The 16,546-nt window shown below is 46.5% G+C and overlaps 1 protein-coding gene across 1 annotated transcript in view; it reads right to left on the reverse strand.

The window, feature by feature from the left end:
- Window positions 1-1,302: 1,302 nt before the first annotated feature.
- The window catches only part of LOC106538368 (proto-oncogene DBL), a 54,123-nt gene continuing 38,879 nt past the window's right edge, over window positions 1,303-16,546 (reverse strand). The window contains exons 24-31 of the mRNA XM_087727117.1: window positions 15,958-16,179; window positions 12,667-12,759; window positions 12,099-12,177; window positions 11,433-11,496; window positions 10,376-10,482; window positions 7,760-7,872; window positions 7,363-7,475; window positions 1,303-1,551 (exon numbers count right to left, since the gene is read on the reverse strand). Of these exons, the coding sequence (XP_087583243.1) occupies window positions 1,320-1,551; window positions 7,363-7,475; window positions 7,760-7,872; window positions 10,376-10,482; window positions 11,433-11,496; window positions 12,099-12,177; window positions 12,667-12,759; window positions 15,958-16,179 (1,023 nt within the window). The 3' untranslated portion in view covers window positions 1,303-1,319. The remainder of the gene's footprint in view (window positions 1,552-7,362; window positions 7,476-7,759; window positions 7,873-10,375; window positions 10,483-11,432; window positions 11,497-12,098; window positions 12,178-12,666; window positions 12,760-15,957; window positions 16,180-16,546) is intronic.

Genomic DNA, 16,546 nt, shown 5'->3' on the forward strand with positions numbered 1-16,546 from the left:
ATGCAATGCGCCCCGCCCACCTGTGCATGCATGCACAACCCCCTGTGTGTGGGGATGGGTGGGAAGGGGAGTTTTCGCTTTCCCTAGGCTTCTGGAAAGCCCCCGGAGCCTGGGGAGGGTGAAAAACGGACCCAACAGGCCAACTGGAAGTTTGGAAACAATCTGTTTGTGGCTACTGGAGGTCCCGAGGAGGCTGTTTCCCCCCCTCCCCAAGCTCCAGGTGTAAAGTCCTTGGCTTATGACCGGTCGGAAAGTCCTCGACATACGACCAGGCAGCCGGGAACAAATGGATTGGCTATGGGTGCCTGGCTCAAAGCGGGACTTTTGAAACTTCCCTTGTGGTTGCTCTGCTTGACACCTCCTGTATAAATAGCTGTTCAAGCAGAGCATTGGGGGGGGGGGGGCTGAATTACTTGTTCTCTTGTTAGCTTGCTGTTTAAAATAAAACTTACTTGTTTCACGGTTATCTTGCGGAGTCCTCACTTCTGTTAAACAGTTTACTACACCAAGAAAGCCTCCAGAGCCTGGGAAGGATGAAAAATGGGCCGACCGGACATCAAATATGGCTCTGCGTGGCACATTTCGCCATCTCGGTCCTCTAGAGCAGTGTTTCTCAACCTTGGCCACTTGAAGATGTCCGGACTTCAACTCCCAGAATTCCCCAGCCAGCGAATGCTGGCTGGGGAATTCTGGGAGTTGAAGTCCGGACATCTTCAAGTGGCCAAGGTTGAGAAACACTGCTCTAGAGCAAGGGGTCTCCAACCTTGGCAACTTTAAGACTTGTGGACTTCAACTCCCAGAATTCCTCAGCCAGCGTTGTCACATGACCACCGAGCCCCGCCTACCCAGACGGTCATTAAGGCAGAGAACCAGTTGTTAAATTATTTGAATCCCACCACTGGGTCTTACTAAGGCTTGAATTAAATTGCAACATGAGAAAAAAGACGCCTTTCCCTTCTCAATCCAGGAAGCAGACACAAAACACTCTGCACTAAAAGAAAAGTCTTCAGTTATATTTCTTTATTCAACAAGGTTCATAATTCTTTTTTTAAATATAGAGTTAGCTCATTCTTACAATGGCATTTACAGAATCTGTTAAATAATTGGGACAGGGAAAGCATATATTCCACAGCTCGGGGTCTCACATGGACATTTTAACACCAGCCTATTTTTAAGAGGCCCTCAACGGTTTTGTGCAAAGTTTTCGAAGTTCAGAAGTGCAATCCTAGACGCGGTCAATCTCTGAGTGCAGCCTAAAACATTAGATCCAGACTTGCTACGTAGGTAAACCGAAGCATGTACAATCTGGTAGACAAAAGTTAAAAAGATTCGAACTGTGCTGTACACATGAGGATGAACACTTTTAAAAAATAACCTTCCTTTGGGTTAACCGGGCGGTCCCGCCGTAATGAACCTATCCTCATTTTAAAAGTGTCGTACCGTGATTTCAATGGTGCTTCACATACATGGGGAAGGGGGGTGAAAATGGCTTGTTTACGGAATTCTGGCAAGGAATTCCAGCAGCAGCTGCAACGGCGTGATCTTCCGCCACTAGGAAAGTGTGCAGAAATGGAGATTAAGACAAGAAAATGTTTTCACAGGTCCAGGCGAATCTGGGCTTTTAAAACAAGAATATCTCCCCCCCATCCATCCCAAAAACCAGATGAGAAACACGTCAACGAAAACAGATAGATGACAACTTACATTGACAGTGATTTATTTATTTTTTGGTTTATGCACACCATTCACTGCCCTGAGTGGTTGTAAGTAGCCTGTCCCAATAGTTTACCCTGTGATTAGAAATGCTTTGGGAGGTTAAATTTGTAACCGTAGTCTGTAGATACCAAATTACCTGAGCCTACAAAGAAGAATGTACAAATCCTGAAGGTGCACAAGAAAGTAAATGATGGAAAGTCCCTTTGAAAAGGCCTTCAATCCTTGCCCAAGAACAAGTGGGCTCTTGAAGAGCCGAAACATATAGTCTCGCTACTAACAAGGACAATCTTAATACATATAGTGCAAATGGATCCTGGACTTAGTTATGGCACATATGTCCCCCCCCCAGCCCCTTAAAAATCCCCGTGCAAACTTTGCTAGATCGTTGGCTTGGCCAGTGTAGAAGAAACCACAGTGAGATCTCTACAATCTGGAGCTTCCCATTGACCAAGTCTTGAGACACAACCCAGACTCTTTAGAGCAAAACCAGAAGGACATTTGACTGATCTCAAAGGTCCTTCAAAACCTACCAAAGTTGGCTTCCTTGAGGCCCCACAAGATCTCAGTCGAGGCCAGCCAATCCCAGCAAAGGGGTGGTTGGAAAAAACGGAAGCTCATCCTTCAACCTTCCCCCAAAGCCACGGGAACTGTCAAATGCCTTCTCAAAAGGAAACTCAGGAGATATTGTAGAGAGGAAGACGAGGTCTCATCCTTGGGTCAAAAACAATGGAGGTTTTCCAGAAGTAGAGGAAGGAAGGAAAATGAAAAAAGAAGAGGAAAGAATGGTTCCCAGTCATGGTCCCGCTGGATGGGGGATGTGATGTTTTTGATGATAAAAAAAGTAAAAGTTTCTTTCAAGTTGAGGTCAACTTGCGATGCTTACAGAGATACGTCCATAGAGTTTCCTTAAAATAGATCGCCATCGTCTTCCTCTGGAAGGTTTCCAACTTCCCCTCTAGCCTAGCCCCTTGAAAATTCTCCCATCCAAGGACTAACCAGGCTCGATCCTGCTTAGCTTCTAAGCCCAGACCAGAACAGCCAAGGGCTGTCCCCTTAGTTTGGACCACAGATGACCGAATAAGTTCTAATTGGTCTCTCTGGCCCTTGTTACCATTCCAGGGTCTCCACTGGAGTATTCACAAAGGGCTGGGCCTTAATTCATTAAATTCAGGGGGAGCTTAACTTCCTCATCCTATCCTGGGCGGCGTCTAGAAAGCAACGGAGAGCAGCATTATATGTCAGAAGGCACGGGTCCCAGAAAGCATGGCTTCTCTTCAAATTCCTAGCTAAGGGATGAACGAATCATAAACACAGGTGTGTAAATTACAGGTGCTACCTGCTTCATCAGCAGACCACAAGACAGGACCTAAATTAAGGCTATTTGCGCACGATCTCGTAACGAGAAAAAAAAAATCTTTAAAGTGCATAGGCAGTGCAACTTGGCAAGGCTACAGATCCATTTTTGGCACAATAATAATACCCTCCCTCTCCCCTCGCCCTCCCTGGTACCCTGCACAATTTTATCAAGCAAGCCTGCAAAAAGTGGAAGCTCAGATCTGTCCCCTCCCCCGCCCCAACGCCGGTGTAAATGAAAAAAAAAAAAGCTCTATTTCTACTGGTGCAGGTGCCCATGGTCAGTGTCAATCAATCCTTGATTAGCTTCTGGGCTAATTGGCTGTGGTCTAATGATGTGGTATCCTGACATTTTGCCAGCAACAGTGGCTGGCATTTTCAGAGGCAAAGTGCTGGATGCACTCAAAAGACGTTTCTTAGCAATTCACGGGCCGCCGACTTGAGCTCTCGTAATTGTAACGAGTTAATCTCTAATTGGACCTTGCCAGTTCTGAAAAGACAGCTTCTGATGAGTTTGTCTTTGGAGAGTATCAATCATCCAGGTCTCGGTTGTCCCAAATGTGTTTTTTCAAGACTTCCACAAACGCCTTGAAAATGTTCCATTTCTCATCCAACTGAAGAAGATGGGAAGAGAAATGTTTTCAAGGAGGGTGAAAACAATCAGGATAGCCCAGTTGTGTTTTGGAAAAAGCATCTTTGGGACATCTAGGGAGGTCCTCAATCTTCCAAGTCCTGGTTCTCCCAAAGGTGCTTTTTCAAGAGACCACTGGACATTCTGTTTTTTTTTTCTTTTGAAGACCCTTTGCTTCTCCTCCAAGAAGCTTCTTCAGTTCTGGGTGAGAAGTGAAACATCTTCAAAAGAAAAGGCAGAAACTCCAGCTGCCTCTTAAAAAAAAAAGCACCTTTGGGCCATTTCTGGTGGGTTCTTCATCCAGGTGGACTCGTAAATGGTCTCCTTTGAAGATGTCTCAAAGGAGTTACTGTTTGATTGGCAGCCTTTGGATGATGCCAGAGAGGTTATCCAGGAAGATCACATTAGACCGTGGCCTATTAACCTTACACGGAACCCTGATTGGAAAAGTCATGCCATAAACCAGTGTTGGCGAACCTTTTTCGCACCGAGGGCCCAAACCGGAACATGCGTGCCGGTCAGCTGGTCCTTGCGGGCACTGGAGAAATGGCCTCAAAATGCCCCCCCAAAATAGCCTGAAAACAGCCCCAAAACAGGCTGCAAAATGGGCTGTTTTCAGCCCCATTTTTTTCGACTAAAACCGGTCTGAAAAACAGCCCAGGAAATGGCCTGTTTCCAGAATTTTTCAGACTGTTTTTCTGGGGCTCCAGTGCCCACAAAGACCAGCTGGCTGGTCCAGAAGACAGAAGAGCATTTGGCAATGGCACACTTTCCCACAGAGAGGGCTCTGCGTGCCACCTCTGGCACATGCGCCATTGGTTTGCCCTCATGGCCATAAACCATTCTCAAAGGAAGTTTTCTCCCACTGGAGTGATGTTTCCTTCCATCTCTTCCATCTGAGGTGCTTCAAACCAAATACGGACAATGGGGAACCCCAAGCCTTGCACAATCTTAGTTCCTATCAATCGTTTCATAAAAAAACATTTTGTTGGCGGGGAAACAGAAGATGATTTGGCAAGATTTGGCAAAACAAGGTGCCTCTTTTAGGACTGTGTGTCTCAACCCTGGCAACTTTTAAGATGCGTGGACATCAAAAATCCCCCTAGTTAAAGAGAGGATCCAATTGGTGTGATTTGTTATTTGAAATGCTATTTTCCAGAAGCAAGCAGGGGGAAAACACTCAAATCTCCATATCAACAAAGAAGAAGAAGAAAAGGGGGGATTATAACCATCTTCTAATAACTAACATGGAAGCATATAAAGGGTTTTGTACACCATTGAGATGTTGTAACTGATTGTGACACTGTGAAAAATTGAATACATGAAAGAGACGGCCTTAAAGCTATAGAAAACCATTTAAAATATTTTGAGCAATGAATGATGGATGTGACAGGAGTTGTCCCACAGAATAACAGAACTAGTCTCTTGCCATAACATCCAAACCTTGGTTCCTATCAGCCATGATTCTTAAGATTAAATTAATTTTTCTCTGGTCAAACCTGATACTCACTTTAAGGATATTTATGGCCATGACAACAGTGGAGGGGATGAAATACAATGCCCCACCCCCCACCCCTTTAAAAAAATACAGATTCAGCTTCTTGGCACAGGATCTTAGCAAACCATCTTCATTCCCAGTCTGAACAAGCAAGCATGCTTCTAATCCTCATAACTTACAGACCAAACCATAGTTCATGCATCCAGACTTGGCAAAAGGAAGCAATTCTCATAGGCACACATCTGCTATACCCAGTGGCAAGCCACAGATATGGCTTGCCTGGGCTGGACGTTACGTCCTCTCATTCAAGTAGGTTTCTTTTTCAAGTCTTGATCAGTTCAGTTGTGGTCCTCCAAATAAAATCATAAGAGAAGGAGGAGGACGAGGAAGAAAGAGGAGGAAGAAGAGAGAGTACGTTAGAAAGGAAGAGTATTTAATACTATTGCTAAGTGCTAATTTCTTGGGGTACATTAGGAGGGAAAAGAAGGAGAGGGATGGAAGGGAGATGAGAAGGATGGAAGGGGGACAAGGAGGAGAAGGATGGAAGGAAGACAAGGAGAAAGAGAAGGAGAAGGATGGAAGGGAGACAAAAAGGAGAAGAATTGAAGGAAAACAAGGAGAAAGAAGGATGGAAGGGGGACTAGAAGAAGAAGGATGGAAGGCAGACGAGAAAGAGAAGAATTGAAGGGAGACAAGAAGGTGAAGGATGGAAGGGAGACAAGAAGGTGAAGAATTGAAGGAAAACAAGGAGAAAGAGAAGGATGGAAGGGGGACTAGAAGAAGAAGGATGGAAGGCAGATGAGAAAGAGAAGAATTGAAGGGAGACAATAAGGTGAAGGTGAAGGATCGAAGGGAGACAAGAAGGTGAAGGAGAAGGATGGAAGGGAGACAAGAAGGAGAAGAATTGAAGGAAAACAAGGAGAAGGAGAAGGATGGAAGGGGGACTAGAAGAAGAAGGATGGAAGGCAGATGAGAAAGAGAAGAATTGAAGGGAGACAATAAGGTGAAGGAGAAGGATGGAAGAGAGACAAGAAGGAGAAGAATTGAAGGAAGACGAGGAGAAAGAGAAGGAGAAGGATGGAAGGGGGACTAGAAAAAGAAGGATGGAAGGCAGATGAGAGAAGAATTGAAGGGAGACAATAAGGTGAAGGAGAAGGATGGAAGAGAGACAAGAAGGAGAAGAATTGAAGGAAGACGAGGAGAAAGAGAAGGAGAAGGATGGAAGGGGGACTAGAAAAAGAAGGATGGAAGGCAGATGAGAGAAGAATTGAAGGGAGACAATAAGGTGAAGGAGAAGGATGGAAGAGAGACAAGAAGGAGAAGAATTGAAGGAAGACGAGGAGAAAGAGAAGGAGAAGGATGGAAGGGGGACTAGAAAAAGAAGGATGGAAGGCAGATGAGAAAGAGAAGAATTGAAGGGAGACAAGAAGGTGAAGGATAAGGATGGAAGGGAGACAAGGAGGAGGAGGATGGAAGGGGGATGAGAAGGAGAAGAATTGAAGGAAGAGAGGAGAAAGAGAAGGAGAAGGATGGAAGGGGGACTAGAAGAAGAAGGATGGGAGACGAGAAGGAGAAGAATTGAAGGGAGACAAGAAGGTGAAGGAGAAGAATGGAAGGGGATGGAAGAAGGAGAGGAACTGAAGGGAGACAAGAAGGAGAAGGATGGAAGGGAGAGAAAGAGGAGGAGAAGAGCAAAGAGAAGAAAAGAGAAGGAAGAGTGCCTCATACTATTGCTAAATACTAACTTCCTGGAACATATTAGATTATTGATCTCTCTTCATCCCCTGCTATATTTTAGCAAAAGTCAGGTTTCTTCTAAGCAAGCAAGCAAAGCGGTGCCCAGGCCTCCAAACTCCTGCGCATGCCAAGGCCGAAACAGTTCAGGTGAGCAAGTCACTTGTCCTCACAGGAGTACCTGTGACTCTGGTGCTGAGAAACCTACAGTCCCCGAGGATTATCTGCAGGCTGTTACTGGGCACCCAGCCTTCTTTACTTCGGTTGAGGTTTTTGACCAGCCTTTCAGATAAAGGAAGGAAGGAAGGAAGGAAGGAGAGGGTGAAGATGAAAAAAGCCAGAAAAAGCGCTTTGTAAAGCTGTAGAAGACTCTCGCGCTTCTTCTTGCCTACTTTTTGTAGGCCAGACCTTGGATCTCTGGAGCACCTACCACTGACCCTCTCCGTCTTCATGCATGAGCTGAATAACATCCCCGTTCTTCACCAGAAGTTCATCTGAGTCTCTCTTCTTGCAATCTGCTAAGGCTTTATATTTTCCTGGAGACTAAAAAGCACAAACAATAAATATGTGATTTACGCCAGAAATGTAACCCTCCACCTTAAAATGTACCCTTCTAACTTCTAACTCTTTGGAGTGTTCCAAAAGAAAGTCCAACCATGGGCACAGAAGGCCCCTCGTCACCGCGGCCCTCCGAACAACACTTTTCCAAGTTGGACCATTCCACGTTGGACTGTTTTGCCGAGTTCTGGTTTAGGGGACAACCTTCCTTGAAGTTGTGTGATGGCCTACAATTCCCGATGTGTATTCCACCCAATATGCCCACTAACCAGTTGGTTGCCATCTTCGTCTTCCGTGTCAGAGCAGGTTGAGAAGTAATGGTGGCTGGACCACTCTTCGAGGCCTTCACAGATTTCTAAGGAATGGGACATGCCCGTCCAGGCTGCATGAGAAGAGAAGGAATAATCCCCTTTTTAAGATGTCAAGCTATTGGAAGGGTCACCGCTTTCCACGACCTTGGCTCTTAGGATCAACTTTAAGGTTCCACCACAAAACCGCGCTCCACTAAACCGCGCCCAACTAAACCACGTCGCTGACATCATCAACAGGGCGACAACAGCGCGGAGACAGAAGCATGCTGTAAACCTAAACCTAAAATTAACCCCTAAACCTAAACCTAACCCCCCTAAACCTAATCCTAAACCTAACCCTAAACCTAACCCTTAACCTAACTCTAAACCTAACCCTAAACCTAACCCTAAACCTAACCCTTAACCTAACTCTAAACCTAACCCTAAACCTAACCCTAAACCTAACCCTAAACCTAACCCTTAACCTAACTCTAAACCTAACCCTAAACCTAACCCTAAACCTAACCCTAAACCTAACCCTAAACCTAAACCTAATACTAACCCTTAACCTAACCCTAAACCTAACCCTAACCCTTAACCTAACCCTAAAGCTAACCCTAAACCTTAGCCCTAAAGCTAACCCTAAAGCTAACCCTAAACCTAACCCTTACCTTAAGTTGAATCGGCTTGCTTTCAAAGCACTATTTAAAGCGCCCTTCTTTCTCCGCGCTGGCTGTTGTCGCCCTGTTGATGACGTCAGCGACGCGGTTTAATCGGGCGCGGCTTAGTCGAGCGCGGTTTTGACGGGTCACGCAACTTTAACACCCCCCCAGTTTTAGATATTATCAGCCAAAAGAAGAGGGATGTTTTTGTGATGCCGCCTCAATTTTAGAATTTCTTTCCAGAAAAGGGAAACAATTTGCACCTCTGAAGCCTTCACAGATGGCCCATTTTTTCTTCCTTCCATTTCGTTTTCAACCTCCACATTTTACTCTTGTCCAGCTTTTCTTACTGTTTACCTCGGTTCACCGACAAATGTGCGCTAGTCAAATGCGCGCCGACAAAACCGCGGCGACAAAACCGTGACATCAAAATTGCGCGCCATCAACAAACAACATACTGGGACGCGAAAACAGCCTTATAACCCATCCACCCTAACCCTAATCGCGCTTTTGACGTCGCGGTTTTGTCGCCGCGCATTTGACTAGTGCGCATTTGTCCGGTCACGGTTTAGCTCTAGATGTGCTACAGGGATTGGGAAAAGACAGGTTCCAATCTGGATTTGTGGAAAGGCAGGAAGGCCACTGGAAAGATTCTTAGATGTTTATTATCCGTTTTCTCTGCTTCTTGCTGAAGCTTGCTTTTATAGGATGCTACAATAGCAATAGCAATAGTTAGACTTATATACCGCTTCATAGGGCTTTACAGCCCTCTCTAAGCGGTTTTACAGAGTCAGCATATTGCCCCCAACAACAATCCGGGTCCTCATTTTACCCACCTCGGAAGGATGGAAGGCTGAGTCAACCTTGAGCCGGTGAGATTTGAACAGCCGAACTGCAGATAGCAGTCAGCTGAAGTGGCCTGCAGTACTGCACCCTAACCACTGCGCCACCTCGGCTCTTATTCTTTTTTGTCGTTGACAATCTTTGCAAGCAGAAGCTACATCAGGCACCCCATGGCTGAACACAATCCCCTAGATCTCCAAACTTGGCAACTTTTAAGAGTTCTGGACTTCGACTTCCCAGAATTCCCCAGCCAACATGGCTGTCTGAGGAATTCAGGGACGTTGAGGTCCACAAGTATTACAGTTGCCATGTTGGAAGACTCCTGCTCTAGAGGATAGGTCCCATTTCTCCTTGAGCTTCACAAGTCCTCCCTGTTCTGACCCAGGCTTCCTTAGAAAGCAAGAAGAACATTTTGGTTCCGACAAAGCCTCTTTTACTTACATGACCCTGAATTCCTTTCCTTCACAGTCAGCAAGGCTTGGCAAACAGTCTTTCAAAGGAATGTTTATCCATACGAACCTTATCTCGCTTGGAGATGTGCCAGATAACTAGTTTCCAAACACAGGGCAAGGAAAACACTTGGCACAGAGTCTCTTATAGTCACAAACAGAACTTTCCACTCTTGAAACGACCGGAGGAACAAATTGTTTCCTGCAAAAGCCCCCTCCCCATTCACTCCTCTTTTGTTTCCTCTGGGAGGGGCCAGTCACCCCCAAGGTGTGGCTTTACTTCTAAATTGATCCTGTTTCCTTAGTTGTTCTTGTCTTCTGGTAGCTCTGTGCATGCGCCCACTGGGAACAGGCTCCAGCTGTTCTTCTGCCTCACTTCTGTCTAGCTCCCACTCTGCCTCCGACGCAGAGCCCTCGTCTGAGCTTCCCTCCGCCCCCCAGGACTGGCCCATGTTCCTTCTCAACCTCCTCACTGACTTTTCTGCTGCCAGCCGACCAAACACTCCCCAAATGCTACCCCCACCCCAAAATTTGCATGGCACCTCCTGTTGTTGACATCCTCCCCAAACCAAAGCACCACCCCCAAATCCCCAAAGATGATCAGTCAAAAAAAGAAGGGGAAAAAAGAAGAATCTACATACGTTTGCTAGGTTTGCTCTGCGAAGAGGAAGCTAAGTTCTCCACCGCTCCGGGGCTGGTACGTTCCGAATCGTTCTCCTCTGAGCTGACAGAAGCTCTGGGCTTTTTCCTGGAAGCACACAAAGTCCATTCAGGAGTGGTGGCTTAGAGGTGGAGCTCTGGCCTCACATTCAGGAGGCTGCGAGTTCGATCCTAGGTAGCGACATATATTTCTCTCTCTGGCACAATGAGAATATATTATCTGCTGAACAAAACTCCGCATTGGTGACAGGAGTGGCATCTGGCCAGTAACTACTCAGCTCCATTCAGTTGCCCCATGAGGGATTACGGGGTCATTATGACAAACAACAACACAGAGTCCATTCAGGAGATCAGAAGGAACTTAACCCAGGTTAAAACCTTGGCTTGGCGTCTTTTATGGAACAGACTTAATTCATATTTCTTGGGTCAAAATGGACCATAACACAATTAGGTCAGGTTTCCCCCCCCCCCCCCAGATTTTCAGATCCAAGTTTCTGTTTGAAAAATAGAACAATTTTTTTAAAAAATTGGGGAGGGTGGGGGCAGAATATTCCCATTAAGAAATGTTCCAGGCAAAAAATGCATATATATTGAAATCTCTTTTTTGAAGGGCAGTTGAGGGGGCGGGGAGAGGGAAGCATCTTTTAATCCCAAAAGTTCGCCGAACCGGGAAGTGTATTTCATTCTGAGCAATTTGGAACATTTGCATAAGGGCTTCATTATGCAAATGGCACAAACGATGCCATTTGCATCATTAACGGGAGGAAGTCACCCTGGAAGTCTGTCATTTAGATAATCGTGTCCTTAGGCCAATAATAGTAATTAGCATGGAATATTGGTTTCTTCCACGCTGTGTCCATTAAATTGAAGCCTGATAAAAGTTTCATTTGCTGGAATTATACTGGCATGTGAAAATAATAACTTCACAGGTTGGGATTTTTTTTAAAAATCAGAATGATATGGAAATTGAGTGGGAGTGATTTATGGAAAAAAAAATTATCCAAAGATTGCTTGGTAGTTTTTTTCCCACTGACTTACCCATTACTCAATGGAGGAGAAAGTTGAATTGTATCACTACACAAAGGTGACACTTGTTTCTCATCTGCGAACACAATAAAACATTGTGTTAGTTCCATAGCTTTTGTTTACCAAATGTTTTCACAATTACATCTTTTGATTTGGTCCAGAAAATCAAAGAACTTCATAAAAGGCCCTCACTATTAAGGACATCTGCTCGTGGATTTAATTTTTAGCTTTCCAAAAATGGACATGAATCTCCCAGTTCAGGTTTTGTATATATCTTGAGGAGTTTCTAAACTAGGATAGGTAAAGGTTCCTCTCACACATATGTGCTAGTCGTTCCCGACTCTAGGGGGCGGTGCTCATCTCCGTTTCAAAGCTGAAGAGCCAACGCTGTCCGAAGACGTCTCCGTGGTCATGTGGCCGGCATGACTCAACGCCGAAGGCGCACGGGATGCTGTTCCCTTCCCACCAAAGGTGGTCCCTATTTCTCTACTTGCAATTTTTACGTGCTTTCGAACTGCTAGGTTGGCAGAAGCTGGGACAAGTAACGGGAGCTCACTCCATTACGCGGCGCTAGGGATTCGAACCTCCGAACTGCCCACCTTGATGATCGACAAGCTCAGCGTCTTAGCCACTGAGCCACCACATCCCTACCTTTACCTTTAAACTAGGATACCTTACCTTTGATGAGCTGTTGCTGTTTGAACAAAATTTTCCGGATTTCATTTAGCCAGGCCATCTTCAGGTCAAACGTTTGCGCCTAAGAGAAGATGGTGAGATCTAAAATCAAAATCCTCCTTTGGAAGGTGGTAGAAACATTCAAATAGCCTGGTTTTATTTCTCAGGTGCGGCCTTCCCGCCTATAGAGATGAGTATCGATAGAAGAGAATATTTCTAGCTCAGGGTCGAATGGAAGGGTCCTTGGTGGTCTCTGAACTTGATTGTTTTCTTGAAGACGTTGCCAAGCAGGTAACATTATCAGGGTTGGAGGTCTACATCCCCCAGCGAGTCAAATCACACCAAGGAAGCGGTCGTGATTTTGCAACTAGGGACGAAAACTCATCCAACTTTATAGAACTTAATTAGCCACGTTTCATATCGTGTCAGCTTCGTTTGGGAGCTGCTTATCCTACGGAGGAGAACTCGCCGGTTCTCCTTCCCATGGGTGAAACTTGAGTTTCGGTTTCAGAAATTTCAGACGCTGCTTGTCCCTCAATTGTCAAGGTCACAGTAGTTCCAGGAAGGCTACCTGCACGACGTAGACTTCTTCTCGGCCGCTGTACCAGATCTCGAACTTGCGAGGGTCTCCCTTCACGTTTTCCGTGATCCCCACAGCATTCATCTAAAAGAAGGAAGAACTTGTTCACATGCAGAACGTGAACGAACAATTTGTGTGACCTGTGCGACCTCTCCATCAATCTAGCTTTTATTTTTATTTTTTTGTGAAGACTACTGACTCTCTCTTCCAAGTCTTTCTTACAGTAAAAACAACAACAACAACAACAACTACTACTACTACTACTACTACTACAGAATAGCAGTAAGTTCTCGTGAACTTTGGCTTTAAGGAATACATTTAGCTGTGGGGTCCGTGGTTCTCTCTGAGCTTGCTTGTTTTCTTCCAGACATTTCCTTGGCCAACTAGAGAGTTGAGGTCCATGTGTCATAAGGTTGCCAAGGTTGAGAAACACTCATCCAGGCCAATATTGTCCAGTGGTTCAAACCAGCCGCTGCTTTCCAAGGCTTGGATAAAAGTTGGGTCTCCCATTACTTCATTTCGCCCCATTTTAAATGGAAAACCTGCAGACTGAATCCAGATTCTGTCCCCCTTACGCTCAGGTTGAGTTAGAAATGCCTTCTGGACCAAAATCGAGTAGAGTAACTCATATTCTTCCAATCCAACCATGGAAAATCATCTTCAGATTTGCCTGTTCCTATCTACTTTAATTATGTTATAGTTATAATTATTTCTCCTTCTCCTTCTCCTTCTCCTTCTTTTCCTCCTCCTCCTCCACCTCCTCTCCTCCTCCTCCACCTCCTCCTCCTCCACCTCCTCTCCTCCTCCTCCACTTCTCCTCCTCCACCTCCTCTCCGCCACTTTCTCCTCCTCTTCTTCTCCTCCTCCTCATTCTCTTCTCCTCCTCCACCACCTCCTCCTCCTCTTCTCCTCCACTTCATGGCTATATTCAAAGTCTCCTTTTCTTCCTCCTCCTCCTCCCCTTCCCCCTTCTCTCCTCCTCCTCCCCTTCTTCTTTCTAAGCAATCTTCTTGGGAAGATTGAAACCTTGGCTGACTGGCCTAGTTATTCCAGATTGCCGGCTGCCAAAGGACCAGGCTGAGTCATTGGCCAAGGGCAGAAGTTGGCTAGATGAGTCACGTCATGCAAACATGGCCCTCCAGCCGGCCTTCTCAGAGCCGCTTCATTGCATCCCGACTCTTGACTGTCGAGCAAGATAAACAAGGTTCCCTGTGAATACGGACACAGCAGCTTCTCTCGTGCTTGCGAATGGCATCTTGGGCTGCCTGTACGCTCACAGAACGACACGGGCAGGAGGAGGAGGAGGAGCAGGAGGAGGAGGAGGAGGAGGGAGGCATGAAACAAACGGGGCCATCTGGCCCACCGTCTGTTGTCTCTTTCTCCTCTGCTTTGGCCTTCGCTTTCAGCCACCGTGGTCTCTGGGCAGCCTCGGCCAATCACAAGGTTGTCTCTGCAAATGCGCTTTCTGGGCACGGCTGGATAAACAAATCAGACCCTCAGTTGGAGGCGCCTGACAGAGCTACGGATGTGTCCAGATGCCGAGAACAGCCAGGCAGAAAACCGCCCATCCTTTTCTCCTCTCCTCTTTCCAAGAAAAGGATGCTCAGATTCTTCGTTGACAAACCAAGCAGGGAAAACGAGGCATTTGAGAGCAGAGCCAGAGCGAAGGAGGGGAACAAAGACGAACGGACGAGGGAAGTGCGACGGGAAGCCAAAAGGCCCACAACTTTGTCTCCAAACTTGAGAAGGGGGATCTTCTGGTTTTCTTCCTCATAGTATGAACAAGCCAGTTGTGTTTGGATGCCAATGCCTCACTTTACGGCAACAGAGAGAGAGAGAGTCGGAAGTCAATGTTTCTTTTTTCTTTTTTTCTTGTCCTCCCTCATTTCGCTTCCCCCTCTTCCGTCCCACCGTTCTTTTCCTATTTACTTTCCCCTTTTGTATCTAATTTTATAGCCCAATAAAAATCGTTAAGCTGAGAAAGAAGAGCTGGGCAACCTTCCAGCAGACAGGCCTGCACTTCAGAGCGGGCTCTTCCAGTTTAGCCGAACCGGGAATGGTTTTGCCAGCCTGTTTCACCAGAACTGGCAGAGACGCAGGCCTGCCACCCCTCCGAACCAGTGCCCCAGTTGGCACGGCATGTTTCCCCCCCCCCAATTTTTAAATGTTCTGTGCATGCACAGTCCTATTTATGGGCAACTGTGTTTGGGGCACACACGAAGCGCTTGGCACGCACCAAAATTGCGTGCAGACTGAACCAGCAGTAATGCCATCAGCAACCCTCCCCCACTGCACTTTACGGGTGATAAAACACCTGGCCAAATGCCCTAAGTCCTAATGTTATTTACCTTTCTTTCCTTCCTTCCTTCCTTCCTTCCCTCCTTCCTTCCTTCCTTCCCTCCCTCCCTCCCTCCCTCCCTCCTTCCTTCCTGTTAGAATGCAGCATTGCAGGCTAACTCACTGCCCACTGCCAGCAGTTCAATCCTGACTAGTTCAAGGCTGGCTCAGCCTTCCATCCTTCCGAGGTGGGTAAAAGGAGGATCCTGATTGCTGGGGGGCAAGAGGCTGACTCTGTAAACCGCTTAGAGGGGGCTGTGAAAGCACTGTGAAGAGGGATATAAGTCTAAGCGCTATTGCTATATTGCTACATGTCTTTTTAAAAAAAAATCTAACATCTCTACCAGAGGTGGGTTCCTACCAGTTCGCACCTATTCGGTAGAACCGGTTCGTCAAATCTACCGAACCAGTTAGAAGAGGTTCCACCAGTGGACCCAGAAAGCAGACCACACCTACAGAAGAGCTTCCAAAATTTTTTGAAACCCACCACTGGTCCTTGGATATGATTATTCTACACTATCATGCTCATATGTATAAAACTCAGGGCCTCTGTGAAAGGTAAGGATGACTACTGCGTTTGTGGTGCAATCAGAACGTTGCGTGTGTTGAAGTTGTTTTAACGCAAACCAAAGATGCCTTTTAAGAAACAAGTTTACATCCTATTCTTATGCATGCCAGTGCTGTGTGCGAGGTCATTTAAGGTGGTTCTGACAAGTGTCGTCGGCATCTTCATATCCGGTCACATGGGCGGCAAGCCACTCCCATCCGGTCACATGGGCAGCAAGCCACTCCCACAAAGGCGGCCACACCCACAGGGTAGGTTCGAACAATTTTTGAAACCCACCACTGATCTCTACCCTGGAGTGGATGTTGCCTATCCTACCACTAAAAACACAACCAGGCCACAGGAATCCAGCCGTATCCGAGCGCTCGGCGTTTCCTTACTTTCAGGAAGTGCTTGAAGCTGTAGGAGGACCTCTTGTCGTAGCTGTCACAGTGCTCTTCTCTCTTCTTACAGAAGACCAGGGCCTTCTCGTAGAGGAAGAGGTGCCTTTGCATGGACTTGAAGCGAGCCAGGTCCTTCATCTTCGTCGGGCCCTTCCGGTGGCCCATCCACACGCTGAAGGACCCCTGCATCAAGACTTTTCCAAGCTCCCCGAGGTCTCCCTGGAAGAGAGGGGGAAGGCTTAAAACTGGCTCTTGCTTTGCTTTCCTCTGATTCTCCCCGTTCGCAGAGAACAGACCCCAAGCACAAAGTATTAAGAAGATAAAGGAATCATTGCAGAATGTCCATGGAGCTTCTCAATCATCCATGGTTGTCTCAAAGGTCCTGTTTTTTCCCCAAGAGGCAACTGGACTTTCTGGTTTTTTTCTTTGAAGGTGTTTCGCTTCTCATCTCAGAAGCTTCTTCAGCTCTGACTCCGGATCTGGTCTCCGGATACGCTTCAAGGCGCTAGTCGTCACTTATAAAGCCCTTCATGGTATTGGACCTGGGTACTTGAGAGACCGCCTGCTGCCAATCACCTCCACTAGA

Source organism: Thamnophis sirtalis, unplaced genomic scaffold (assembly GCF_051295495.1).
Source record: "Thamnophis sirtalis isolate CommonGarterSnake01/CBP01778 unplaced genomic scaffold, rThaSir2_p1.2 scaffold_13, whole genome shotgun sequence".
Taxonomy (NCBI): Eukaryota; Metazoa; Chordata; class Lepidosauria; order Squamata; family Natricidae; genus Thamnophis; species Thamnophis sirtalis.